General features: G+C 48.9%; 2 protein-coding genes across 6 annotated transcripts in view; one reads left to right on the top strand and one right to left on the bottom strand.

Annotated features, from left to right (window-relative positions):
• LOC148514783 (uncharacterized) overlaps positions 1-22,004 on the top strand; it is a 59,709-nt gene extending 37,705 nt beyond the window's left edge. For all 4 annotated transcript variants that reach the window (XM_088480891.1, XM_088480890.1, XM_088480892.1 and 1 more), the window contains exons 9-14: positions 2,308-2,396; positions 2,471-2,675; positions 3,308-3,433; positions 17,813-17,981; positions 19,349-19,422; positions 21,768-22,004. In XM_088480891.1, coding sequence (XP_088337017.1) covers positions 2,308-2,396; positions 2,471-2,675; positions 3,308-3,433; positions 17,813-17,981; positions 19,349-19,422; positions 21,768-21,856 — 752 coding nt within the window. In that variant the 3' untranslated portion in view covers positions 21,857-22,004. The remainder of the gene's footprint in view (positions 1-2,307; positions 2,397-2,470; positions 2,676-3,307; positions 3,434-17,812; positions 17,982-19,348; positions 19,423-21,767) is intronic.
• The window catches only part of PIANP (PILR alpha associated neural protein), a 43,041-nt gene continuing 37,297 nt past the window's right edge, over positions 21,256-26,999 (bottom strand). For both annotated transcript variants that reach the window (XM_088480894.1, XM_088480895.1), the window contains exon 6: positions 21,256-22,473. In XM_088480894.1, the coding sequence (XP_088337020.1) occupies positions 22,452-22,473 (22 nt within the window). In that variant the 3' untranslated portion in view covers positions 21,256-22,451. The remainder of the gene's footprint in view (positions 22,474-26,999) is intronic.

The following is a 26,999-nucleotide window of genomic DNA, read 5'->3' as shown; positions in this document are numbered from 1 at the left end:
ATTTGGGACTAGTGATGGTTCCGCATATTAGATTTGGGACTAACTATGGCTCAGCATATTCGATTTGGGACTAGATATGGATCAGCATATTAGACTTGGGACTAGCTATGGCTCAGCATATTAGACTTGGGACTAGCTATGGCTCAGCATATTAGATTTGGGACTAGAGATGGTTCAGCATATTAGATTTGGGAATTAGCTATGGCTTAGATATGGCTGAGCATATTAGCCTTGGGACTAGATATGGCTCAGCATATTAGATTTGGGACTAGATATGGCGACTCAGCATATTAGATTTGGGACTAGCTATGGCTCAATATATTAGACTTGGGACTAGCTATGGCTCAGCAGATTAGATTTGGGACTAGCTATGGCTCAGCATATTAGAGTTGGGACTAGCTATGGATCAGCATATTAGACTTGGGACTAGCTATGGCTCAGCAGATTAGATTTGGGACTAGTGATGGTTCAGCATATTAGATTTGGGACTAGCTATGGCTCAGCATATTAGATTTGGGACTAGTGATGGTTCAGCATATTAGATTTGGGACTAACTATGGCTCAGCATATTCGATTTGGGACTAGATATGGATCAGCATATTAGATTTGGGACTAGCTATGGCTCAGCATATTAGACTTGGGACTAGCTATGGCTCAGCATATTAGATTTGGGACTAGAGATGGTTCAGCATATTAGATTTGGGATTAGCTATGGCTGAGCATATTAGCCTTGGGACTAGATATGGCTCACCATATTAGATTTGGGACTAGATATGGCGACTCAGCATATTAGATTTGGGACTAGCTATGGCTCAATATATTAGACTTGGGACTAGCTATGGCTCAGCAGATTAGATTTGGGACTAGCTATGGCTCAGCATATTAGAGTTGGGACTAGCTATGGATCAGCATATTAGACTTGGGACTAGCTATGGCTCAGCAGATTAGATTTGGGACTAGTGATGGCTCAGCATATTAGAGTTGGGACTAGCTATGGATCAGCATAATAGATTTGGGACTAGCTATGGCTCAGCATATTAGACTTGGGACTAGCTATGGCTCAGCATATTAGACTTTGGACTAGCTATGACTCAGCATATTAGATTTAGGACTAGAGATGATTCAGCATATTAGATCTGGGACTATCTATGGCTCTGCATATTAGACTTGGGACTGCATATGGCTCTGCATATTAGACTTGGTGTAGATACATCTCAGCACATTAGGCATATTTATTCAGCATATCAGTTTATGAGGAAAGAATAAATCTGAAACGTTGGACAAAACTTGCTGGCAACAAGTATCTTTTACAGCAGCAGTCCCTAGAGTGCCCCCTTCATTTTGTTTGTCTAAGCTGGTTTGGTTGCGGAAGGCACTAGGGCATCAGTAACAGACTTGTTTTGGAAGAGTGCCGGGCTCCTCTGCATAAATCTAATCATTACAGGTGTCCTTCTGCGCTTTATGGCAGGGCGAAATAGTAAAAACATTTGTGTGATAAATAACAGAAATTTTGAATAAAAAGAAACTAAAATATATTAATCGTCTCCCTTCCCTGGAAACACATCAGAGACAGCTCAGCTATAAGCACATAAACTCCTCTCTCCAAATTTAAATCATTTAAATGCATTTGGCTTCAATGCAAACAGTTTAGCCTAGTAAATAGTACATTTCTAACATGATTTCTTGTGAGGTCTTTGATGCTGTTCATATTTCTGTGATTTATTCAGCGTTTTACATAAGATATCAGATAAATAACAAAGTATTAAGAGGCTATATTAATGGTACAAGCTGTCATCAGTGACGCCAAATCGAAAAGTATCTATTTTATCCAAATCCAACGGTAGTAGTGATTACTAACATTATACTATGTCTGAAATAAGTTGTTACTGAATTATTAAGACTATTAGAAAAAACTAATATATATATATTTAAGTATATACTTCATATTTAATATAAGTGAATATAAGGTGAGCTAGAAATAATCAAGGGTGTTAGAAGAAGTGGTATGGTCCATTCTTTCAGTTTTTAACGCTATTCAATTAGGCGCGATCAGCGAAAAACGGGGATTTTTCATCTGTTTTTTTTCTCCCTATCCTATTATTTCATCCGAAAGAATAGAACATTTCTCCTGAAAACATATAGGTCCGCGAGCTTATTGCGGATCCTATGTGTTTTCGCCAGTTCGGCGTGGGGCGGACTTCGGGGCTAATTGGATAGCCCTGGGGGATCCAATAGCGCCCAAACAATGTTCGGGGCTATTTGGATACCCAGCTATAGCTTCAATAGTAATCGCTGGCTGTATTGCAGATGGTGGAAAGATTGATGTTTGGGATCTGGAAACACAAGAGAACCTGCGGTCAGAGAGAGCGCACGGAGAGAAGGTGTCGGCTCTGCAGGTAAGGGCGCGGTGTAGGATGTGCGCTGGTAACCATGTGACACTATAATACATTTGCTCTTCCTCCGTTATCAGTATTACTCTGGGTTGCTGTACTCTGGTTCTTCAGACGGTTCTTTGAAAATTTGGAGATTGTCTTCCTCCGGCTCCCTGAGTCTCCTGCACTCCTGCGACGCCCTGGAACTATTTCTCAGGGGCTTGTGCGCTCTTTGTGCCACCGCGGACCAAGTCTACCTCGCGACCCAGGGAGTCTGCTTAAAAGCTGTCAATTGGAAGCAAGGTGAGGGCGACTTTCTCGCATGTGGCTCAGTTTAGGGGGATTTAATTTAGCACTTGTACGTCATTGTCCTGTCTGATACAATCCAGTACGTGTAATTAATATATTGGGCCTGATTCGCACGCAATGCAGTCGCAGCTCTGGGCTCCTACAGCAATCATAACTCCTGTGCTACTATCCGCTTGTATTCTGAGTTGCACACATCTGTGCGATCACACATCTCACAGCCTCCCGGACGCATATGCGAGCAGCTGTCATCATTAGTAACGGCACTTGCACCTACCCCATGCCAGATGGACTCTGTATAGGCACGACTCTCAGAACACAATTCTGGCCAAATGCCTACAGGACGTTTCTTTTACATGCGAATGCCCCATTGCCTCCCAGTAACGCCCAATTAAGTTGTCGGTGAGAAACGACTGGGGTGGGCAGCTCCTCTTAAGATGCGTCGACTGTAACTCATGCGCAGTTTGCTAAACGTTGCGAGATGAAGCTGTATTCAGACTTCCAGGTGACTCGTACTCATTGCACGTGAGTAGATGGGGTAACAGTGAGTTAAATCTATTTGTATAAACGGTTTGGATGGAGTGAAGATCCAGCAGCTCATTATTCCTGTTTTCATCTCTCCTTCCTAGACCGCCTCACTCGCCTGTCCAATCACACCTCCAGCTCCGGCTTTGCTGATGCTGTCGCTGTCACACCTAACAATCTTCTTGTCACCTCTGGGTTTAATATTGATCAGGGACACGGATATCTGAATGGTGAGTCTTCTGTGCTGCTCTGCCATATTGTTTCCACATCATAGGTCTCAGGTTGTAAACAGGGGATCCTGGACCATTTCGAGTCATCCGAAACCAACAACACTGTGTACATTACTAATGGGGTGTTACAGAGTAAATGTACAGCAGTATGTAGGGATAACATACCTCCTATATCCTGACAGTGAGAGATGTGCACCTGAGTGCCAGGATGAAGCCTTGAAGATATAAAAAACGCCTGAAAACAGTTGATTCATCTGAGATTCCCAAAGGTGGGTTCCGGACTGTAGATAGATCATAAAAAGGTTGACAATGTCTAGATAGACACCAGGGGCCATATGTAATAGGGTGAGCGTTTAGAAATGTGAGAGATTAGCAATAAAACTCTGACACTAATACATTGATTAAGTTTTATTTTCAAAAAAAGGAAACACCTGGATGAGAGTTTAAATCTTGAGAGTGTTTTGAGTCCGAAAAACATGGGAGTTTCCATGTTCTGTGACTTTATTACATCGGCTGAGTTTCCATGTTCTGTGACTTTATTACATCAGCTGAGTTTCCATGTTCTGTGACTTTATTACATCGTCTGAGTTTCCATGTTATGTGACTTTATTACATCGGCTGAGTTTCCATGTTATGTGACTTTATTACATCGGCTGAGTTTCCATGTTATGTGACTTTATTACATCGGCTGAGTTTCCATGTTCTGTGACTTTATTACATGGGCTGCATTTCCATGTTCTGTGACTTTATTACATCGGCTGAGTTTCCATGTTCTGTGATTTTATTACATCGGCTGAGCTTCCATGTTCTGTGACTTTATTACATCGGCTGAGTTTCCATGTTCTGTGACTTTATTACATCGGCTGAGTTTCTAAACTCTCACCATATTACATTTGGCCCCAGATGTTAGACAGTCATTAGGTCGACTGGGACTAAAGGTTGACACACTAAAGGTCCACAGGTACAAATGGTCAACAGTGTCAAAAGGTTGACATGAAAATTGTTGACAAAAATGTTTGACACTTTTTCTACTTCAGGGTCCATAGGGTATCCACAGGATACCTTGGGGTATAGGTGTGACGTCAGTCGCAGGGCACCAAAGAGTTAAGCTTTCAGCCTCCCAGGATGCACTAGGTCCCCCTCCTATACCCCGCCCCCGAGCCAAGGCACCTCAGTTTAGTTTGGTGCCCGGCCGGAGTCGGGTGCACCTGTTGGAGTGGGGGCTAGAACAGCCCCTGAAGCTTTTCTTCATGCAGCTGTGGCTGCACATCTGGATGAACAGCATGGACAGTCAGTCCTGACGTCCATGCTGTCTTCCCTACACCCCGCCGGTACCAGAACGCCGGTACTGATCCGGGGATGCTGGTGGGCATCTGGGGTCACAGCTAGCGGTGACCCCAGATGTTCCGGACCATGGCCAGATTCAAGGGGGACAGAGGTAAGCAGCGGGGTCCCGCGGTGGGTCCCCGCTGATCACATGGTCCTAAGTCCCCAGGCAGGGGGCTCCCTGGGGACTGGCTGCAGCGTGGAGCCAGGCGACCAACCTGCGCTTCCACTACCCCCTGGGACAGCGGACCGCAGCAGAGCGGTAGCACTGCGGCGTCCCAGGGGTTAAATGCATGCTAGGGGAGCGCGCCTTCCCTGTCTCACAGCCGGCGCCTCCCCCGCTGCACACAGCCCTCTCTGCACTGTGCTGACTGGCCCTGTGTCAGCGCTCCTCCCACAGGCCAGCCTTCTCTCTGCTCCTCGGCGGCCATCTTTTCAGAAGCATGGTGAACGCTGCTGGAAGCCTGCATTGGAAGCATCGTGGTCTGGGTCCCCCCGCATACCTCTCCTCCGCTGTGGTCAGGTCTGTGTATGCAGCGCTGTGTCCTACCAGGCCCTGTGTCTGTGTAGTTGAGTGATCAGCGCTGTTAGTGCAGGAATTGATTTTCTTTGCATTGTATGTGACTGTGCTAGCGCTGCTGCCTGTAACTTTTCTTCTCAAGACTGTCAGCTTTATTACTGTCCCTGTTCTTTCTGCTAAGCCCTTGCGGTGCGGTGCTGCAGGGTGGTCTCTCGCCTATTTAATATATAATTGGTGAGAGGGGTCACATACGTGGTGCCATCATGTCTGAAAGTGATTTTCCCCTCCGGCTACAGTGTACCACGTGTAAAGTACCGTTAGCGGAGGGGGAGGGTAGCGCGGAGGGCCTTTGCCGGCAGTGTTTGTCCATGGCGCGGCCTCTTACGGTTACAGCACCGGTACAGGAGCCGCCCTGGGCTTGTTTTGCTCAGGCGCTAACAGCTTTAGTGGGCCAGTTAGCTCCGCAGCCCGCGTTTACTCCGATGGGTTTGGCCCAGCAGTCTGTGGTGTCGTCACCCATGCAGGGTTTCCCACGACAATTGGTGGTACCCCACAGTCTCCCTATTTCCCCGCTCCCGGTTTCTCAGGAGCCAGCGTGGGTTAACTCCCTGACGAGTTCTGTACAGCACTTGTCGGATGTGTTGCAAGGGGAGTCTGTGATGCGGCCTCATAAACGGCCGGTGGCGTCTCTATCCGCTCCTTATGAGGATGACGAAGGGACGTCTGATGATTGGGAGATTCTGGATCCTTACGATCAGGAACCTCTCCATACTAAGGACGCTGATGCTAAGTCCAAAGTATATATTCCTGGACTTATTCGGGCGGTCCGCACAGCCTTGGTGATTGAGGACGAAGTTCCCCCAGCGGCTAAGTCTAAGTATGCCTTTTTCAAAGACGTGAAGGGCGATGCCACAGTCTTTCCTCTTTCGGGTCAGTTGGTGGACCATTTAGAGGAGGCGTGGAAACAGCCTGGCAAAAGATACCAGCCGCAGCGACGCCTGGCGGTGGCTTATCCGTTCGCGGATAATTATTTTGCTAAGTGGGAATCCCCTCCACAGGTGGATTCTCACGTGACCCGTCTTGTCCGTAGTGCCACATTGCCGATGCCATCCATGTCCTCCCTTAAGGATGCTACGGACCGCAAGGTGGAAATCTGCCTGAAGTCCGTTTATTCCCTTGCGGGGGGGGCAGCATGGCCGGCTATGGCCATTTGCTGGGTTGCCAGAGCGATGGAGCGCTGGGCGGATTCATTAGAGGCTTCTTTTGATTCTGACTGTCCGGCCGAACAGGCGGAGTTGATTGGCAATCTCCGTGATTCGGCCACCTACATCAACGAGGCGGCTCTAGACATTAGTACTCTGGTGTCTAGAATTTCTTCAGCAGCGGTAGCTGCTCGTCGCACCTTGTGGCTGCGATCCTGGAAGGCGGACGCAGATTCCAAGAAGGGTCTGGAAGCGTTGCCGTTTACCGGAGAAGTTCTCTTCGGTCCGGATCTGGATAAGATTGCGGCCACGCTGGCGGCAGCCAAATTGGCTTGTCTCCCGTCGGCCGCTGCTCCTTCTGGTTCTGGACCATCGTCCTTTCGGTCATCTAGGGCCCAGGGCAGGCCCAAACCACAGTCGTTTCCTCGTCAGGCTGGCCCTAGGAAATCGGTCAAGCCCCGGAAGCAGGCATGGAGTACCAGGCGTCCGGCCCCCAAGCCAGATGACAAGCCTGCGGCCTGACGGTCCGGGCCTCCCTTTAGGGGATCCCAGGGTGGGAGGCCGCCTGCTGTAGTTCGCCCAGTGTTGGTCGGTCACTACGACAGACACTTGGGTTCTGGAGGTGATCTCCCACGGGTACGCCCTCTCCTTCCGGCACAGACCCCCGGCTCGATTTTCACCACGGGTCTACCATCAGACCGGAACAAGGCTACGGAGCTGCGGAAGGTATTGCACACTATGCTCCAGGCTGGAGTTATAGTGCCTGTTCCATTCTCCCAGAGGGGCCAGGGTTTCTATTCAAATCTTTTTTTGGTACAGAAACCCAATGGGTCGTATCGTCCGATTCTCAACCTCAAAGCACTCAACAAGTCTTTGCGGGTACCGAAGTTTCGGATGGAGACCCTACGGTCCATCATTCTGGCGCTGGAACCTGGGGACTACATGGTGTCATTGGACATACAGGACGCTTACCTGCATGTCCCTATTCTTTTGCGCCATCAACAGTTCCTCAGGTTTGCGATCCGCAGCGACCACTTCCAGTTTCGGGCGTTACCCTTTGGCCTGGCGACAGCACCACGTGTTTTCACCAAGGTGATGGCGGTTATGGCGGCTTCTCTGCGGCTGCAGGGAGTCCGCATGTTGCTGTACTTGGACAACCTGTTATTGGTGGCGGGATCTCCAGAGTTCCTGTTACGCCACTTGGACCTGACCATTGCCCTGCTGCAACGGCACGGCTGGCTAATCAAGTGGCAGAAGTCCACTCTAATCCCGTCTCGGAGGATTCTGCATCTTGGAGCCTTATTGGACTCGGGACAGCAAAAGATCTTCGTGACGGAGGAAAAGATCTCTGCTTTGCAGTCAAGGGTGCGCAGTTGTCTGCACAGCCGCCGGGTGTCTTTACACTCGGCGATGAGGTTACTGGGTTCCATGGTGTCGGTGTTCGACATGGTGGAATATGCCCAGTTTCACTCCAGACCTCTGCAGCACCTGATCCTGTCAAAGTGGAACGGGCTGCCTCAGTCTCTGAAGTCCCAGACGATGGTGTTCACCCCGGAGGTTCGCCTGTCCCTTGCTTGGTGGTTACAGACGACCCACCTCAGCGAGGGACGTCCGTTCTGGGTTCCAAATTGGTTCCTGTTGACAACGGACGCCAGTCTTCGGGGCTGGGGAGCAGTTTCGGGTCCACATCTGTTCCAGGGCAGGTGGACGCCGACAGAAGCGGAGCTTCCAATCAATATCTTGGAACTCCGTGCGGTCTTCAATGCTCTCCAGCAGGCACATCGGTTTCTCCAGGGTCACCCGGTACAGGTCCAGTCGGACAACGCTACCACCGTGGCCTACATAAACAGGCAAGGAGGAACCCGAAGCCGGGCGGCTCTCGTAGAGGTGTCTCGGATCCTGGTTTGGGCGGAGCGCAATCTTCCGGCCATATCAGCGGTCTTCATCCCGGGAGTGCTCAATTGGGAGGCGGACTTTCTAAGTCGCCAGGACGTTCATCCGGGGGAATGGTCCCTGCACCCGGACGTTTTTCAACTACTGGTGGACAGATGGGGTCTTCCAGAGATCGACCTCATGGCGTCCCGGCACAACAACAAGTTGCCGGTGTACGGGTCTCGCACAAGAGACGAAGGGGCGTCTCTGGTGGATGCTCTGTCCGTCCGGTGGACGTTCCGGTTCGCATACCTGTTCCCTCCAGTCTCCCTTCTTCCACGGGTAATCCGGAAATTCAAACAGGAAGGAGGGACGCTCCTGTTGATAGCTCCCGCGTGGCCCAGACGGCACTTGTTCTCAGACCTTCAGGGTCTGTCCGTGGACAGTCCTCTGCGGTTGCCGCTACGACCGGACCTCCTGTCTCAGGGTCCTTGTCACCCGGACCTGACTCGGCTGTCTTTGACGGCGTAGCTGTTGAGACGGCGATGCTGAGGTCCCGGGGGTTTTCCAGCTCTGTGGTGCGTACCATGTTGCGAGCTCGGAAACCGTCTTCCGCGAGGATATACCATCGCGTGTGGCATACGTTCTTCCAGTGGTGTCGACCGAGAGGTTATGCACCGCGGGAGTTTCGTCTGTCTCGGATTCTCGCCTTCCTGCAAGCGGGACTAGATCATGGGCTTCGCCTTGCTTCTTTGAAGGTACAGGTTTCGGCCCTGTCTGTCTGGTTTCACCGTAGGATTGCTACAATCCCGGATGTGCGCACCTTTATGCAAGGTGTTGTCCGCATTCAGCCGCCCTTTGTTCCACCTGTGGCGCCTTGGGATTTGGCTGTGGTCCTGAGGGCTCTCCAAGGACCGCCGTTTGAACCACTGGGATCAGTGGATCTTAAATGGCTAACAGCTAAGACTGTTTTCCTTCTGGCTATTGCTTCGGCCAGACGTGTTTCTGAGTTAGGGGCTCTTTCTTGTAGACCCCCTTTCTTGGTTTTTCATGGGAACAGGGCAGTACTCCGCACTCGGCCCGAGTTTCTTCCCAAAGTTGTTTCCCAGTTTCATGTTAACGAGGAAATCGTTGTTCCGGCCTTTAACTCACCGGGTCTTTCCGTGGGTGAGGCCTCTTTGGATGTTGTGCGGGCCTTAAGGACTTATGTTGACCGCACTTCTTCGTTTAGGAAGTCGGACGCTTTGTTTGTCCTCTATGGCTTCCGTAAAAAGGGTTGGCCTGCTTCAAAGCAAACTTTGGCAGCCTGGATCCGTATGGCTATTTCTGAAGCTTATCTTCATGAAGGCCTACCGGTTCCTCCTTCTCTGAAGGCTCATTCCACTAGGTCTGTGGGTCCTTCGTGGGCAGCTCGACGTGGTGCCTCTGCAGTCCAGATCTGCAAGGCTGCTACGTGGTCCTCTGTCCATACCTTCGTGAGGTATTACAGGTTTGACACCTTCGCCTCTCAGGATGCTTCCTTCGGGCGGCGGATTCTCCTTTCTGCACAGGAGCGTCCCCACCCTTAAAGGATACTGCTTTGGGACATCCCCAAGGTATCCTGTGGATACCCTATGGACCCTGAAGTAGAAAATATGAGATATGGTAAGAACTTACCCTTGTTATCTCTATTTCTACAAAGTCCATAGGGTTCCACAGGACTCCCGCCCTGTCGCACCTGTGCTGCAGATGGGCTTTGCTCTGGTCACCGGTTTTCCGTCTCCCTCTGGTGAGAATGTGATTCTTGTATGTGTCCAGATCTTTGTTCTCTCTCTTCCTTCTCCTCCTCCGGCCTATGGCTTGGTAACTAACTGAGGTGCCTTGGCTCGGGGGCGGGGTATAGGAGGGGGACCTAGTGCATCCTGGGAGGCTGAAAGCTTAACTCTTTGGTGCCCTGCGACTGACGTCACACCTATACCCCAAGGTATCCTGTGGAACCCTATGGACTTCGTAGAAATAGAGATAACAAGGGTAAGTTCTTACCATATCTCATATTTTTTGCTTGTTTGTTTTTTAGGGTTAGGCACTTACCCTGACGGTTAGGGTACGCACTAGAAGGGAGGGTTAGGGTCAGATACCTACCCCGATGGTTAGGGTTAGGCACCAGGAGGGAGGGTGAAGATTAGGGCTACAAAAAAAAAAGTGTAGACTATATTTATGTCAACCATTTTTATGCCGACCTATTGACTGTCTAACACCTGGTGTCTATCCACGACGTTTTTACTGTCTATCTGTAAATCCACCCCACCCCCAGAGTTTGGGATGCTTGTAATATTAAATGTGCACTTTTTGGGCTAGATCACAAGTTCTCAAACTCTGGGCCTGATTCAGACCCGGTCGCAAGCGCTGAGCGCTCGCAACCGGGTCGATGTTTGCCCACTGGGCATGCGCACGACGGAGCCGGCTCCGTCGTGCGCATGCGTGAGACCCGGCTAGCGACAGGTGCTCCGTCGCTCCGGGTCTCGCACCAAAGGGGGCGAGCTGTCGATGGTGATTGACAGCTCGCCCCGTTTGGTAGGCGTGGCCGGGGGGTGGCTTCACAAAATGAGGCGTTCCCAAGCGAACGCCTGCCGTTTGTGGGTGGCCCCACTGACATCACAAGTGATGTCAGTGGGAGAGCTTCCGGCTCTATTAAAGCCAGAAGCTCTCTGGGGCTTGCAGCCACGAGACCCTACCACAAGGGTCTCGTCGCAAGCCCGATGGTCGCGATGGTCTTGACCTCTCTGATACAATCCAGGTCACCCACAGCTATGCGAGCGGCCAGTAGGCCGCACAAAAAAAAAGAAAACGCCCAGAATCAGGGCCTCTGTCCTCATTACCCCAAACAGTGCATGTTTTCCAGGTCTCCTCACAGAATCACAAGTGAAATAATTAGTTCCACAAGAACTTTTTAAAATGTCAGTGAGTAATGAGTACACCTGTGCTCCTGCTAGGTGACCTGGAAAACGTGACCTGTGTGGGGTCCTGAGGACCGAGTTTGAGAACCTCTGGGCTAGATGCTCCTACATGGTGTGCCCGGTACAAATGCATATATTTGCCTATATGCAGAGTTGTACGCATCTTGTGGTGCGACTGCCCTACACCCGTGCACTCGGTTTGCGATTAGTCGCCCTCATCATTGCGCATTTGCAGCAGACCATACTAGGTGCACCTGATACATCAGGAAATAGGGGCATTTCCGCTTTCATCCATGGGCGTATCTATTATGGGTGCAGGGTGTGGGGGGCCCCTTTACAGCCTAGTGAAGCCTCCTTAGTCGCAAGTGTAGATGTGCTTGAAATGTGTACGAATCTGCCAGGCACTTACTTGTGTACGCTCAGCTCCAGAGCATTGCATGATGCAGAATCACATAAGATACACTCTGCAAACACATTCAATGCTGCATTAGCCCCTATAAGGTAAAACGGTGTCTGTACATTCATCCAGGTATAATGTACGTTATTAGTCTTATGCAGATAGTACGGAGTCTTGCTGGCTGTTTTTAGGTAATGCAGACGCTAGTTCTTTCTACCTGGAATCACTGTTTTGTATCCCATAACTTCTTTGTTAGATGACTTATTAATATTCTATACTTGTCTGATGTCAGAGGCGTATTAACGTCTGGGGGGAGGGAATCCGTGCGCAGCCACCGCCCTCTCCATGACTTCTGCCAGCAGCGTCGTCTCCCATGTGATTTTCTAAACGATGGCACGTGCACAGAAGATGGCAAAGGCTGGCACAGCGCTGGAGTCATTGCTAATACCTGTGATGGCGCCATGGGCCAGGGGCCCATGTGTAGAGAACACCTTGCACCCATTATAGATTCACCACTCAGGTGGCCTCATATATCATTACAAGACAACAGTTCCCTAGTTCAGTATTCTTTACGGATGTCCCTGTTCTGTGACTTGCTGTAATAAAGCAGATTAGTAATTCCAGCTGGCATCAAGCAGAACCGGTAAATGTTTTTCAGTTTCTTTAAATCAAAATTATTATTGTTTGTATATTACACCGTATCATTGCCTGCACCACTGGAGCTTGCCATCTAAATTCCCTGCCGCATGTCCACACCTCCACTGTAATATCATTCCGTCCATCACCAGCTCTGAACGTTACTTTGCACATACCCCGAGGCAGTTTATTTCACGCTGCTGTGAATTCCCATCACTTGTTTGGATGCACATTTCTCCGAGCTGGCGACTCTGCTACTAATGTGGGAAGACAGCTCCCCGGTGTTTGAACTTCGGTACATATTGACCTGCTTTTGATACCACAATATTTTTGCATCGGTTTGACAGGAGCCTCACGTTGCCGCTGGTAGCATTGTAATTGTCTGTTGTTGTTCCAACCCCACCTGTTTAATCTCCGGCCTGTGGACAACCAATGAATGAATGAATGCATTTTATAAGGACCCTGACTCCGGCAAAAAGTCATTTAAATCTGGGGCTGGTGAAAGTGTTGGTAAATACAGGCTCCGTAGTGGCTTACTAATACTCGGCGGGGGGATGTAAAGCAGGTAAAACCAGTTTGTAAATATGTAGAGCAAGTCTCACCTTTACAGGGTAGGAGCTGGTGAGACCTCCAAGTCTCCTCCTCGCCCTCCTCTGATTACGGGTAAAGTGACGCAGAAGCATACACAATCCGTCTCTGTAGCTAGAATTTTGAGGGCCCCATAGCAACATTTTGAAGGTGCCCCCGATGCTTCTAAAGAGACATCTCTCTCCACAGCGCCAATGAAACATGAGGCTGATGAGGCTGTAGCCTAGGGTGCCGGGTCTTCAGGGGGCGCCCCCCAATCCATCTACACAATTGGGCACAGTCATTGATCAGCTTGGTAAGATGTACTTCCTGCACCCTTTGGGTTGTGAGTGTTTTCTATTGATGCCCCAGTACTGTCACAGTGCACAGAGGAATGGGTAGGAGTGTTCGGAATGACACAGCATATCTAAGGGGGTGTAAGAGTGGACTGAGATTTGAATCTTGGGGCGTGATACACTCCCCCTCCCCTCCAATCCCTTACATTATATGCCACACTGTGCCCCCATTTCCCATTATATGCTACACTCTGCCCCCAGTTCACATTATATGCTACACCGTGCCCCCATTTCGCATTATATGCTACACTGTGCCCCCAGTTCCCATTATATGCTACACTCTGCCCCCAGTTCACATTATATGCTACACTCTGCCCCCAGTTCACATTATATGCCGCACTGTGCCTCCATTTCCCATTATATGCTACACTCTGCCCCCAGTTCACATTATATGTCGCACTGTACCCCTAGTTCACATTATATGTCGCACTGTGCCCCCAGTTCACATTATATGCCGCACTGTGCCTCCAGTCCACATTATATGCTGCACTGTGCCTCCAGTCCACATTATATGCCGCACTGTGGCCCCAGTCCACATTATATGCCGCACTGTGCCCCCAGTCCACATTATATGCAGCACTGTGCCCCCAGTCCACATTATATGCAGCACTGTGCCCCCAGTCCACATTATATGCAGCACTGTGCCCCTAGTTCATTCACAGTGAGCTCTAAAACACAGTACACACACACTTCATCAGCTGGTGGCCCCAGCAATCTGTCCGTCGGCTCCTCCTCCATCCATCCATCAGGCAATGCTGGGAGTGTCACAGTCTCTCCCTCCCAGAGACAGCAATCGGCTGGATGAAGCGATTGAACAGCAGAGGAGGTGGGCTCCTGAGGCAGTCTGGGCACCAGAGCAACCGCATGCCCTACAAACACTACAGCTATGCCCCTGATACCAAGGGGGAGAGTTATCAAATCGTCTAAAGAGGACAACTGGAGGTATTGCCACTAGCAACTAATCAGATTCTAGCTATCATTTTATAGAATGTACTAGACAAATGATAGCTAGAATCTGATTCATTAGCTGTTATGGGCATCACCTCCACTTGATACATTTCCCCCTGAGTGAGACAGCTAATGAGTGACCCTTGCAATTATAGTTATCATCAGGAGCCACTGCGCACTTGTTGTTGTGTAGCAACACAGCAGAGAAAGCGACCATATTAAATAAAAGAAAAGCAGCCGGTGGGGTGGTGTGTGTAATGGACTGTGACTGCAGTGCAGCGTGTTACATTGCGCTGTCATAGGACGCCTCTCCAGACTCTGGGCCTGATTTAGAAGTGGACGCTATACATGCGCGGATGCGATTTCGTACGGATTTGCATTTGTGAAAATATGCAGATGCCAGTTAAAGCATTCCCCATGCCATGGCCCGAGCAAACCCTGCTATCTGAGCAAGGCACAAGTACGCTGCTGGGTCCGACCACTCGATGCTCCATCGGTCGGTCGCATCGTCTCCTCGAGCAGCCTCTGGCTAGCGCAGAGTCTTCCTTGTAACTTTCTTAAAATATAACCATTGTGGCTGCGCTGCTGCGAAAGAGATCGCGGCCGTATGCCGAATCACGCCCATGAGTCGTCCTCTTGTTGCATCCACTTCAGGTCACCTCCCAGTCTCCACCCTAATATGCCCATGAATCGCAGATGCCATCTCTAATCATTTTGATGTCGTGCGCACTGCGCACGCCATCGTACACCTAGGTTTGCGTCTATGCTTTAAGGGTTTGCCAGAATTTTCATGCATGCGCAGAAAAATCGCTCAACTGCGCAATCATCGGTACTGCCTCCACCTCCGGATTCGGCCCTCTGTCCCTGCAGAGGGCAGATTCTCCTGTCCCACCTTCCATCACATTAGTAACTAATAGACCTGCTGAACGGTGCCGCTGTGCCTCATTAGTAAATATTCAGATAAAACCATATTTCACTTAAACAGCTGGTACAGTGGCAGATTATTTAGCTGATACCCTTCCCTGCACACAGTGTAACCCGCATTATGTAGGTCGCACTACAAGATCATTAAATTATTGTTTTATTGAGCTCAGGCGGAAAATTACAAATGGAACTCAAATCATTCACGGTTGAGGCGTTTTATTGAACATCACAGGAAAAGCACTAAAAGTAATGTGTAGTTTTACCACAACCTATCAGGTGGAGATGGACGTAAACCAAGAGACATTATGGAATTATGAAACAAGAATCCTTCCTTCCAGGATTCTGTGAAACTTTGTGATTTATGCACAGAAAAGTGACCTTTGCATTTGCTGGTGGCCGGACCTGGGAGAGCAGCTAACACAGGAGGAATTAACCCACCATTGGATAATGTTCTGTAAGGAGACTAATGTACACCCTACTGTAAAATATAAGGATACTAGAAGTCACAGAGAAGTTACAGGACCTTACAAAATTGTGAGGCTGCAGGGTAGATTATTTCAGGAGATATATTTATTGGTCTAGTTGGAGGCAATGGCCTGTTCACATGTGGAATTGTGTGAGTGAGGACAGGGCTGCATGTGACAGGGGCAGTGACAGGATGTGAAGGGGGATTAGAGGCAGTAGGAAGCCACAGACTGAGAATTATATAGTGGGAGGAGAAGGATCCACAGCAGCACAGAGTATATCAGCAGATGTGTGAAATGTTAGTGAGGACAAGGTTACATGTGACAGGGGCAGTGACATGATGTGATGATGGGAATGGAGGCAGCAGAAAGCCACAGACTGAGAGTTATGTAGTGGAAGGAGCAGGTTCCCCCAGCAGCACAGAGTATAACAGGAGATGAGTGATGTGTCGGTGAGGACAGGTCTGCATGTGACATGGGCAGTGACATAATGTGAGGAGGGGAATGGAGGCAGAAGGCTGAGAGTTACACAGGAGAAGGAGCAGGGTCCCCAGTGGCATACAGTATATTAGTGATATGAGGCTCCTATATCACACAGATACAGAACGATTGTGGTTACAAACTCATCTCTATATGACATGCTGTTTATAAAACCAGCGCGTTACTTTAAAAGTCTGCATTTTTCCTTAAAATGAACAAGATTCTATTTGAAACAAAAGTCACATGTATGAGCTGATCCCCCTATATAGCTATGATTTGCCTTTACTGACATTTATCCATTCCATTTACACTTTTTTGCGGTGAGTCATGTGACACAAGTGACATCACTACTCCCCATGGGGCCTATTCATCATCGGGGGCTGGGCTGCTCCTGCTAATTAACTATCCAACTTCCTGCGAGTTATGGTGGTAGATACCTAATTACCGGATTAATTCAATATTGCTCCGAAAAGCAGCTGTTCCTGCGATCAGTATCCGTGTTACTTACTGCTCCGGACCTGAGGTCACATTTGCGCACGGCAGCTGGTCTCGAAGTGAGGAGGTCGGTGGACTCTCTGCAACCCCAAACTTCCTTCCCATAAGAAGGAGCGGGTTCCGGAAATCAACGCCATCTGAAGATGGTGTTGGTTCTAGCAAGCAAACTCCGAAAACGTGTAATAGGCAACTCTATCGGTCCCCTAGTAATGAATAGGCCCTTTACAAAAAAACATGCGTAAACTAGCATTTCCGCATGTATATCGGGCCCAATAGTGATAGACCCACGTATATGAGGATATGTTTTTTTGTACTAGCTTAGGCATCTTTTTCAACTGATTACTTAATTATTACATAAATCTATCCAGATATATCTTCCTTTACTTTATTGGATCTGACATGTATTAGGAGCTGTGCAGCTGTTGGAGGGCTTGCTGCCTCCTAGGTAACACAAGTTTTTGTTTAGAAAGTATCCACAGATTAGAGGGGATTAAATAGGACAAAACTAAAGGCCCTGCACTACTGAGACTCATCATAGAAGATACAGGTTACTGTGGGCAGAATGACTGTACGTTATGTGACGGCTGAAGCTCGGATGTTTTTGTTTTTCCCCCAATGCAGATGTAGTACATTAGCGAGACAGCTGCAGCCTTTCAGATGATTTTTTCATCTGTTATTCAATTACTTTTTCCGCATGCTGTTTTACTAATTTGTTTTTATTGCTTTCCTTTCGTGCGCCATTGTGTACGTGCTCGCTTCGTGCAATAGTGCTTTTACTTTATGCGTTATCTGGGGACAGATTATTTGAAATTAACTTTTTTTTTTTTTTTTCCTTTCTACAAAGATGAGAGTGAATTTTACCAAGTAAGAGTCTGAGCCTGGTGCTGGTTTATGGTAACGAGGCAGTGATCCACCTTACGGCTTTATCTGCTCAGAATGAGAGCTAGCCCCTGGGACACAGCTGAAGCGTCTGCTGGCGTTTAGGGTGGTGTCGTCACTGAATCACAAAAACGACGAATCACTGGACGTATCACAAGCTGTCTCCCTGCGTTTTACACCCTGATTTCCTAGAGTGTTTTATAGGTGCATCTAGCGCAGCATTGCGTCCACCGCACTATGAATAATTTACCGACCAACAACCGCAAAAAAGAAGATGGTGTCCAGATAGATCGCAGGGCTTAGCCAATAAATGACTTTTAAACATTTATTTTTACTTACGCTTTTTTATGTACAATTCTGTTTTTGTTTCCTTTCAGTCCGTGATGTGAAAACCGGCCGCTATCTGAGCACGCTCTCAAGCCCCGATATCCCCCGGCTCCTGTGCGTGGCAGCCGCTTGTACTCCTGACGGTCTCTGCCGTTGGGCGACGGGGGGCAGAGAACTGCTGCTGTGGGAGGAGCTTCCGAAGGGAGGGGCAGTAGATGGGTGGGTCCTTTTCTGTCATATTCCTACCCTTTGTATGTTCAGTGTTCACATAACGTACACACAGTGGAGGAAGCCATTTTGTGTTTGATTGATCTTATTGCCTCCATTAAGTCACTGGGTCCTAGTGGATCGATTGATCGTTTTCATGTATCTGGGTACAGACACTTTTAATGTACTTGGTTCTGTGTGCGGTTCTTGTCTAATCTCCACATGCCTGTATGTAATATACGCTCTCATCTCTGGAAGTCACTCATTTTAGGACTTTATTCTGAGTCCGGCCGCGGCAGGCAGCTTACTACCTTGCGCTAATGCGAGTATCCGTGCGTCTGCATGCAGATGGCCATCCCGCCCACCTTACTTCCAGACGCCATTATTAGCATCGGGACTTGTACCCTCCACATGCTGGGTGCATGAGTTCAGTCTAAAGCAGGCGTCCTGTCTCCGTCCACACTCTGCGAACGAGCATGGAAGTCTACAACATTCCCACGAGACGGATCAGTGCGATCACAAGGTCGCCGCCCAGAAGCGCAGATTTCACGGAAAGAGTGATCTGTCAACTGCCAGATCAATCTGTCCACACTCGCAATCTCTGGCTGGGTGGTTCTCTGTCCTGGTGTGTATGCACGGTGGGGAACACGCACAGCTGGCGACTTCTTTCTACACCGCGTGCGCCTTTTGCAGATACCCGCGAGACCCATCCGCATTCCCACTTGCGACCGATTCAGAATCAGGCCCTTGGTGTGCACAATGTTTATGAATGACATTTTAAGGTAGATGTACTAAGCCTTGGAGAAAGATAAAGTACCAACCAATCGGCTCCTGTCACGTTATAGGCTGTGTTTTAAAACTGACCTTTTAGGAGTTGATTGGTTGATACTTTATCTCTCTTCAAGGCTTAGTCCATGTCTCCCAGAATCGCTTAACATATGTGATGACACAGAGGGCCGGATTGAGCAATGATCGCAGTTGCTAATATGCACGCCATCGGGCGATTATTTCGCACTGCGCATGCGTACGCATTGCAGTGCACGTGCGCAAACCAGCCACTGCGATCGGAACTGCGATCGCAGCGGCAACGCAGACCCATCGCACAGTGTTTGACAGGAAGTACCGTTTGTGGGTGGTGACGGGTGAGTGGTCAGGCGAACGCAGGTGCGCCAGTGCGTTTCAACGGTGTGCATAAATTAGCCACTGCGATACCAGACGCCGCCTGAGGTCTCATAGCCTGCGCTGAAGTAAGCAATTCCTGGGTAAGGTCTGACCTGCCTTACCTGTGCATATGGGTCAGATGTTTATCAGGTTGACAGTGGGATTTCTTTTCCTACCATGCCTTTGTAATGATCCCTGCCTTTCCCCCCCTGTTGTAGATCTGCTGTGCAGGTTCAGTTCTGCGCAGAGTTCCTGCTTCCTGCTCCGGAAAGTGAATCTGAAGAAGACGAAGGTAAGGGAAGGCGAAGGCTCCAACCTCGGTGTGAGCCCAATTCCATACCCTCCGACAGTCCCAATCACAGTGCCCGAAATGAGGCATGACCCTGTGATATTGGGAGCAGGCCTTCACTGCTCCTTGCAAGGAATAATGGCCCTCATTCAGAGCCGTTCGCTATTTGCGGTCGTTCGTTTAAAAACAAGGGGTGGCTATTCAAATGATCCGTACGCACATTGCAGTCTGTTCACACCTCTAAGTCTGAACGAACGAGCAAAACATACGCTCGTTTATTTGTTAAAAACGCCCCCTGGCCGCTCGCACCATACGTCATGTCCGCTATTTATTAGATTAATCGAGTACATCGACCAGCGTATGAACTGCTCGCTATTCTTGTGGTTGGTGTTTGCTACCACAAATTTGCGAGCAGTTCTGGCTCTAAAATAACCCAGTGACGTGGTCATTGACGCTGCTGTTTTAAATATACACACCCATAAAACGCCCGTTTTGACCTTTAAGCACGCCTGCGTTCGGATCTCCACTCCCCATTTTCAAGCACCTTCCCCTGTTACCACCCACATACGCCTCATTCTGTCACTCAAAATAGCAGGCACTCGCTATATAGCGTACAAACGATTTTCGGCCGCACTGACTGGTTCGCGCATGCGTATAACGATCCGTACGCATGCGCAGATGTGCAAACATCGCTCGGAACGAGCGTACTGCCGCTAACGAGCGGCTCTGAATGAGGGCCAATATTGTTACGCACTCTTCCACTACACTCACATGTCGCTCGTACGTTCATCATCGGATGAGCGTACGTCTCTGAATCGGGTGCATTATTCCATGGATCAAGCGTTTGTACATATATTATTTTTACTTCTGAATAGCCATGATATTTGTCACCAGGAATTCCAAGGCTCAGTGAGAAACTAGACAACCATATGGTTTTATTTCCTTTGAGATAGACAGTTACACTCAAACTCCTTTTATTATGTGCAGATAATATGACTACAACGTCCTCTGTGTGCATTTGTACATATGTATAGACTCCTTAAGTAGAGAGGTCCAAAAAAACATCAAAACATTTAAACAGTCTATAGACAGGAAATGCAACAGCACCACCACCACCACATTGCCTTCATGTGAGAGTGCCAAATATAACAGGGACCCCAGGTCCTAGTAGTGCAGCAATGTTAACCATTCAGTGGAAGATATCAAACACTGGAACGTCGGTCCTGTTTTCACTCTATTCTATACGTTAGAACAGGGCTATTCAACATGCGTCCCTCCGGCTGCTGTGGAACTACACATCCCAGCATTCCCTGCCACGGCATGCTAAAAACGGTGACAGAGCATGCTGGGATGTGCAGTTCAACAGCGGATGGAGGGGTGCATGTTGATGACCCCTGCATTAGAACCTTCAGAGAGAATCTAATGGAATATCATTTTTAAATGAATAAATGAGATTGTTAATATGCTGTCTCCTTAAAGCACTTCTAAAGTACAAATGTTCTTATATAAGAGCTGCTAATAGCATTCAGTAAAGGTTCACATACAGTGGCGGGACCTTAGATACGTGAAATTATATGGCTTTGCTTCTTATTGCAGACTGATGTCACTTCAGTAGCATTACAGGAAGCCTGCTGCGCATCAGAAACAATCTTCCCCCATAGTCACTGTGTCAGATGTCTAAAGTCCTGATACACTCCGGGTACTTTCCCGTAAATAAACAGTTTGTTAATGTCATGAGCAGCTCTACTATAGAAGACTAGTCTTCATTCTAGCACCCTCACCTGTCACAACCAGTGGAGGTTCTCTATCCTGCCTGGGATGCCGCTCTCTGCTCTGGTGCTTCTAGCACACAAACTGCTGAATCTCAGTAGTTTGTTGCGTCAGCTGAGTGAGCTAGGAGCAAACTACTGAGATTCAGCAGTGTGTGTGTGCGTGTGTGCTAGAAGCACCAGATCAGAGAGCGACACCCCAGGCAGGAAAGCGGAACCGCCCGGGTTTGTGACAGGTGCAGGGTTCTGGAATGAACACTAGAAGACCATTGTAATTTAGGCTTAGCGATCCTTGATAGGTGATCATTTACTATGTATCCAAAACGGTCATTAATTTACTATATCTATAGAAAAAAATACATCAGGGTTTCTAAGCGATCTCTTTGCATTATTTACATACACACAGAGAGTTAAAATCGTGTCATCCGTGGTGCGAAAGACCTATTGTAAAGTGCTGTGCTCTATAAATAAATAGTAACGGTAATAATAATAATATTACGGCTCCTTCCCAGTCTGCGCCTTTAGCACAGCTTCCGTGTTATTCGGCGGTGATGGCACTGATCTGACTTTCTGTTGCAGAGGAAGATCTGTGGGCGGTGGACAGCGGGAGCGTGTCCTGCCACGTGCAGGCGGAGACCCGTGGCTGGCAGAGGTGTGTACTGCTATAGAGGGCAGTGAATTCTCCAATGCCCTCCATCCCATCAGCGTAACCTTCCTTCTGTCCATTTGTTACACTTTAAAATTGGTTTTATTTGAAATAAAATCTGTGATTAAAACCCAGAAGATGAGCAGACACAATACACAAAGTTTTTTTCCTTTTTTTTTTTTAGGAGGGGGGACCCGAGACACTCACGTCACATACATGGGGTTAAGCCCTTAGTGAAATTTGCTCACATGTTAACAGTCATACATGCAGTCATACATACACGTATCTATATATATAACAATATTATTACATACATTTTCTATGATGATGCCTCATGGCATCATAGTCTTCTCCACGGGCAGCCCTGGGTGGGTGGTTATGTGCGCCCATGCATACATACACATAATATATACAAACAGCCCCACCTTTGGGGGTCTACTTCTGTCTATTTGAGGTCCTCTCCCATTGGCTGATCACTTCTGATGCTCGGTCCAATCACGCAGTTGTGTTTGGGGTGCAGTGGTTGGAGAAAAGTGGGTTGTGCCGCCACCCGCTGTCAGACGGGTTCTTTATCACCCATTAGAGTCCTTCTCAGCTTCACAGAATTTCGTGTGAGCTCACATGGTCACCACTGGGATCCTGATGCAGAGGGGAGAGAGAAGAAATGTATAATGGCCGGTGGCAGGGGTAAAAAGAGAGTACTAAGATTAACAACGGGCTTCCTATGCATGCAAGACATCCAGCGTAACTGCGACCGACGTTGAGGAAATAGGTAATGGTAGCCACAAGCCAGTGGAGGCTGACAGCCTATCAATTTATTAGGTGTTAATGACATCACTGGATCATAGTGAGATGATTGGTTGTAATATGATAAATATTTCTGCTAGAGATGAGCGATTCGGTCTTGGTTAGGATCTTCCCAGGAAGTTCAGATCTCTGCATAGATCTCCGTGAATGATGACGTTTTGCCTCGTGAGATCTAAACTAGGTGAGAAGATCCGAACCACTCATCTCTGATTTCTGCAGGCCACTGCAAGGCTGCCTTCAGTGTTTGGGTCTCATTCAGACCCGGTCGCAAGCGCCGATGCGCTCGCAACCGGGTCGATGGTCCCCACAGAGCATGCTCATGAAGGAGCCGGCTCCATCGTGCGCATGCGCAAGACCCGGCTAGCGACGGGCGCTCTGTCACTAGGGGTCTCGTAGTGACAGCTCGCCCCGTTTGCTGGGCGTGTCCGGCCAAACTGAGGCGTTCCAGCCGGAACGATTGCCGTTTGGGGGCGGCCCCACTGACAACATTGAAGATTTCAGTGGGGAACTTCCTGCTCAAACATAGCAGGAAGTTCCCTGGGGCTTACGAGAGCCCAGACCCAACCTTAGGGTCTGGTCGTAAGCCCCGATGGTCGCGATGGTGATGACCATCGCGACCATCACCCTGGTCGGTCGCTAGAGCTGTGGGTGGTAACCCACAGCCTAGCGATCGACCAGAAGGCGGCACTTAAAAAAAGTAAATGGACGCCCTCATTCAGAGCGATCGCTTACAGCAAGCGATCGACTCTGAATGAGGTCCTCTGTCACTTTCATCAGTGACTTCCTGCTGCCTCCATTCCTCTGCTCAAATCTTGTCACTGCCCTGTCACATGCAGCCCGTCCTGTCCTCACTGACACATCACTCACCTCCTGATATACTCTGTGCTGCAGGGAACCCGTGCTCCTACTATATAACTCTCAGGGGTTTATTAACCAAGCATCGGGTTCTAAAACTCAGTGCTTCTGATTGTGTTTATGGCAGAATATTAAAAGGGCAATGCCTTTACTAGCAAAACACGGCTGTGGTTTCCTGCTGCCTATATTTCCCTCCTCACATTATGTCATGTTTGCAGGCTCTGTATTGTAGATGGTATATCTCCCATGAGAAGGCCTCTCTACCCTCCGTCTCACACCTGCACCTCCTACGTCCTTGCTGTGTATATGTGCGATTTGTAATTCTGGCTGTCTGGCATCGCAGAGTTTTGTGGCTCCTAATGATCATGATGAGAGGCGTTACCATCAGAAAATTTTTATTTTAGCCAAACGCTTGCTGATGAGCCCCAAGTATCATCCACACAAAGCCTTGGGACAGGGCACAGGCCTAGGAGATTGCATTCATAGTTCTTGCATTGTTCCACTTATTGGGCTACACCTGGTACATGCTTTTGGGACAAATGTAACATTTGTGCACATAAAGAAACATATGTATCACTGCTGAGTCACCCAAGACCACGCCAGTTATCACAGGGACAGATTGTGGTTCATCCTGGTGGACTGGAGTCATTTCCTCAACAGTTGTGTAACTTTTTAAAGTTTCTGCCATTTAGAAATATATATATATATTTTTTTTAAGCAGGATATAAACTTTTTTACTTCTCATCAACGACAAAATAACCACACTCACAATTCCGTTTATAGAGACCCTAGAGTGAGAAGTAGTCTGTGTGTATCTATAGACTAAAAAGAAAAAGAGAGCTGGTTGGTTGGTGCACTGAGAAATCCCATTAGATTTAATGAATCGGATTTATCAGTGCACCAACCAACCAGCGCTCTTTCTTCTTCAGGGTTCATAGGGGGTAGGGACAATGGGGGGTAGGTGGTATTTGGAGGACCAGACACCAACAGCAAAGCATTTTCCTGTCCCAGGATGCTCCTGTCCTTCCCCCTATACCCCACCTACAGCCTGAGGGCAACTCAATTTCATTGGTGTCCAGCGGGAGCTGGATCACCTTTAGAACAGTGATTTTTATGATTTACTTTTATTTTCATTTTACTACAGTGCAGGAGCGGTAGACAGTCCTCTGGACCTCTGCACTGCTGCTCCATCACCCCTCCATGGCGCTGCAACACCAGCCCTAGGCTAGGTACTCTCGACGGGGCTCCGGGGGGACCTAGCTAGCAGGGCTCCTCGGACCCCAGACTGTAGCTGGGACTCAAAGGGACAGGTAAGGCGGAATCCCACTTGCGGGGTCTCAAGTCTATGCGCAGTCTTGCCTCCGGTCTCAGGAGACAGACCGGAGGCACTGATCTGGACACCGGTTCGTCCGGGACTCCACTAGACCACCAGGGCATTACAAATACTGGCGCAGGGCCCAGATTAAGGCCAGGGACCTGGTGGTTGATGTCAGCACATTCCACTGCGGTCTTGCCACCCCTGAGCTGCTCCTCTCTCACCCTCCGCCCCCCCTGATACTCACGGCAGCCATTTTCTGCATTCAGGTCGGGAACGATGGGTCCGGTCTCCCTGTATACCTCTCCCAAAGGCCAGGTTATACAGTGCTATTTCCTAGTGCCCACTGCAGTTATATTGTATATTCTGCATTGTATGTGACTTGTGCTAGCGCTGCTGTCTGTTTATTTTTTCACAGCTGTCAGCTTATACCTTTTCCTTTATTTCATTATAACCCTGGAATACTGAGGTACAAGGGGTTTATTGTACCTCACATCTACCTATAGTTGTGAGGGCTATAACATACTGTATATCAGATTGTCTGCTACAATTATCCTTGCAGCTATGTCTAGCAAAAGCAAGAATTACAAGCAGCCTGCTGCTCCCACTCTGGTGTCTTGCAAGTCCTGTTTAGCAGGCTTAGCTTCAGAGGATTTCATTCAAGATGGTCTATGTGCATCTTGTTATACGGCACCTGGCCCCTCAACCCCGGCATCCTGTCCTCAAGACCCTCCCTGGGCTTTTTCATAGGTGTTAACAAAAATTGTGGACCACCTAGCGGTCCCTGTGGTAGCTCCCCCTATGGGATGGCCACAGCAGGTATTCCCTGCGAATCCTTTGCCTCCCCCATGGGTAGACGTACAGTCAGGTTGCGGCCTAGGATTGGCCGTTGCTCACCTCTGCGCCGGCTTCCCCTGATCTCCCATGTGGTCAGACGTCAGGTGCGGCGGAGAGTAACGCGCTGAGTATTCTGCTTAGTGCCATGTGAACTGCCTTAGTTTGCTCCATGCCTGGTTTTTGCGGTTGCCAACATGGATGCAGCTATGACAGTCTGCATCATCTGACGACTCCATACCCAATGGTAGCAGCTGCTGGTCTGGTGACGCTATACACCAATGATCTGCTACTGCTGGGGATAAAGCCAGACTCCAGATCACAGGAAGTTGCCTGTGCAACGTTGTCGCAACGAGTGCTTCTTTGCTGCTACCTCGTTCCAGGTTCTCCTGTGTCTTTTGTGGATTATTGCTGACATCCTTTGCAACAGTGTACTGATCATCTTACCTGTGTGCTGGACGATTACTATCTCTCACCACAGCAGTGCGATTGTTACCTAGCCTGTGTGCAATTTACTTACTCCCTCTCTGCAACAGTGTACGGAACATTTTTCCTGTGTGCAAGGTTTTCACCTCCTCGACGCAAGAGAGTGTCCAAGAACCCTCCGGATTGCTATTTGGATCTGTCTCCAGCAATTGGCCTCAAAGGGTCCTCCTCTCCCTCCTCGCTGACACTTCTATTTAGAAGTGCTTCCTCCAGGGCCATTGTATATTCGACTCCATTTCCCACGGAGTCAGACACAAGGATGCATCCTGAGAGGCGAAGGTGTCAAACGCATAGAACCTCAAAAACTTTTGAATGGAAGACCAAGTGGCCGCCTTACACAGCTGAACAGCGGAGGCGCCACGTCTAGCAGCCCAAGAGGGACCCACAGAACGTGTGGAATGAGCCTTAACAGAGGCTGGCACAGGTAAACCCTCCTGTGCATAAGCCTCACAAATAACTGAACGAAGCCAACGGGCTAACGTCTGCTTGTTGGCAGGCCAACCCCTCTTGTGAAAACCGAAGAGGACAAAGAATCAGACTTCCTAACCGAAGCAGTCCGGTCCACGTAGATTCTAAGTGCCCGGACTACATCTAAGGAAGCCTCACCAGCGGAAAGATCAGGTGACTGAAAAGCTGGCACGACAAGCTCCTGATTAATGTGGAACTTGGAAACCACTTTGGGCAAAAACTCAGGACGAGTGCGGAGCACCGCTCTGTCCTGGTGAAAAATCAGAAAAGGGGGGCGACAGGAAAAGGACTCGCGCAGAAAAACTGGTGGGGCGGTCTGTGCCGAAAAGACAGGGTGTACCCCTGGGAGACCACTTCTCGAACCCAGGCATCCGTGGTGGTATTGTGCCAGCACTGGGCA

This window comes from Taudactylus pleione, unplaced genomic scaffold (genome assembly GCF_031769625.1).
Source record: "Taudactylus pleione unplaced genomic scaffold, aTauple2 ptg000258l, whole genome shotgun sequence".
NCBI lineage: Eukaryota > Metazoa > Chordata > Amphibia > Anura > Myobatrachidae > Taudactylus > Taudactylus pleione.
The sequence above is the reverse complement of the archived record's forward strand: the minus strand, read 5'-3'. Positions and strand labels throughout refer to the sequence as shown.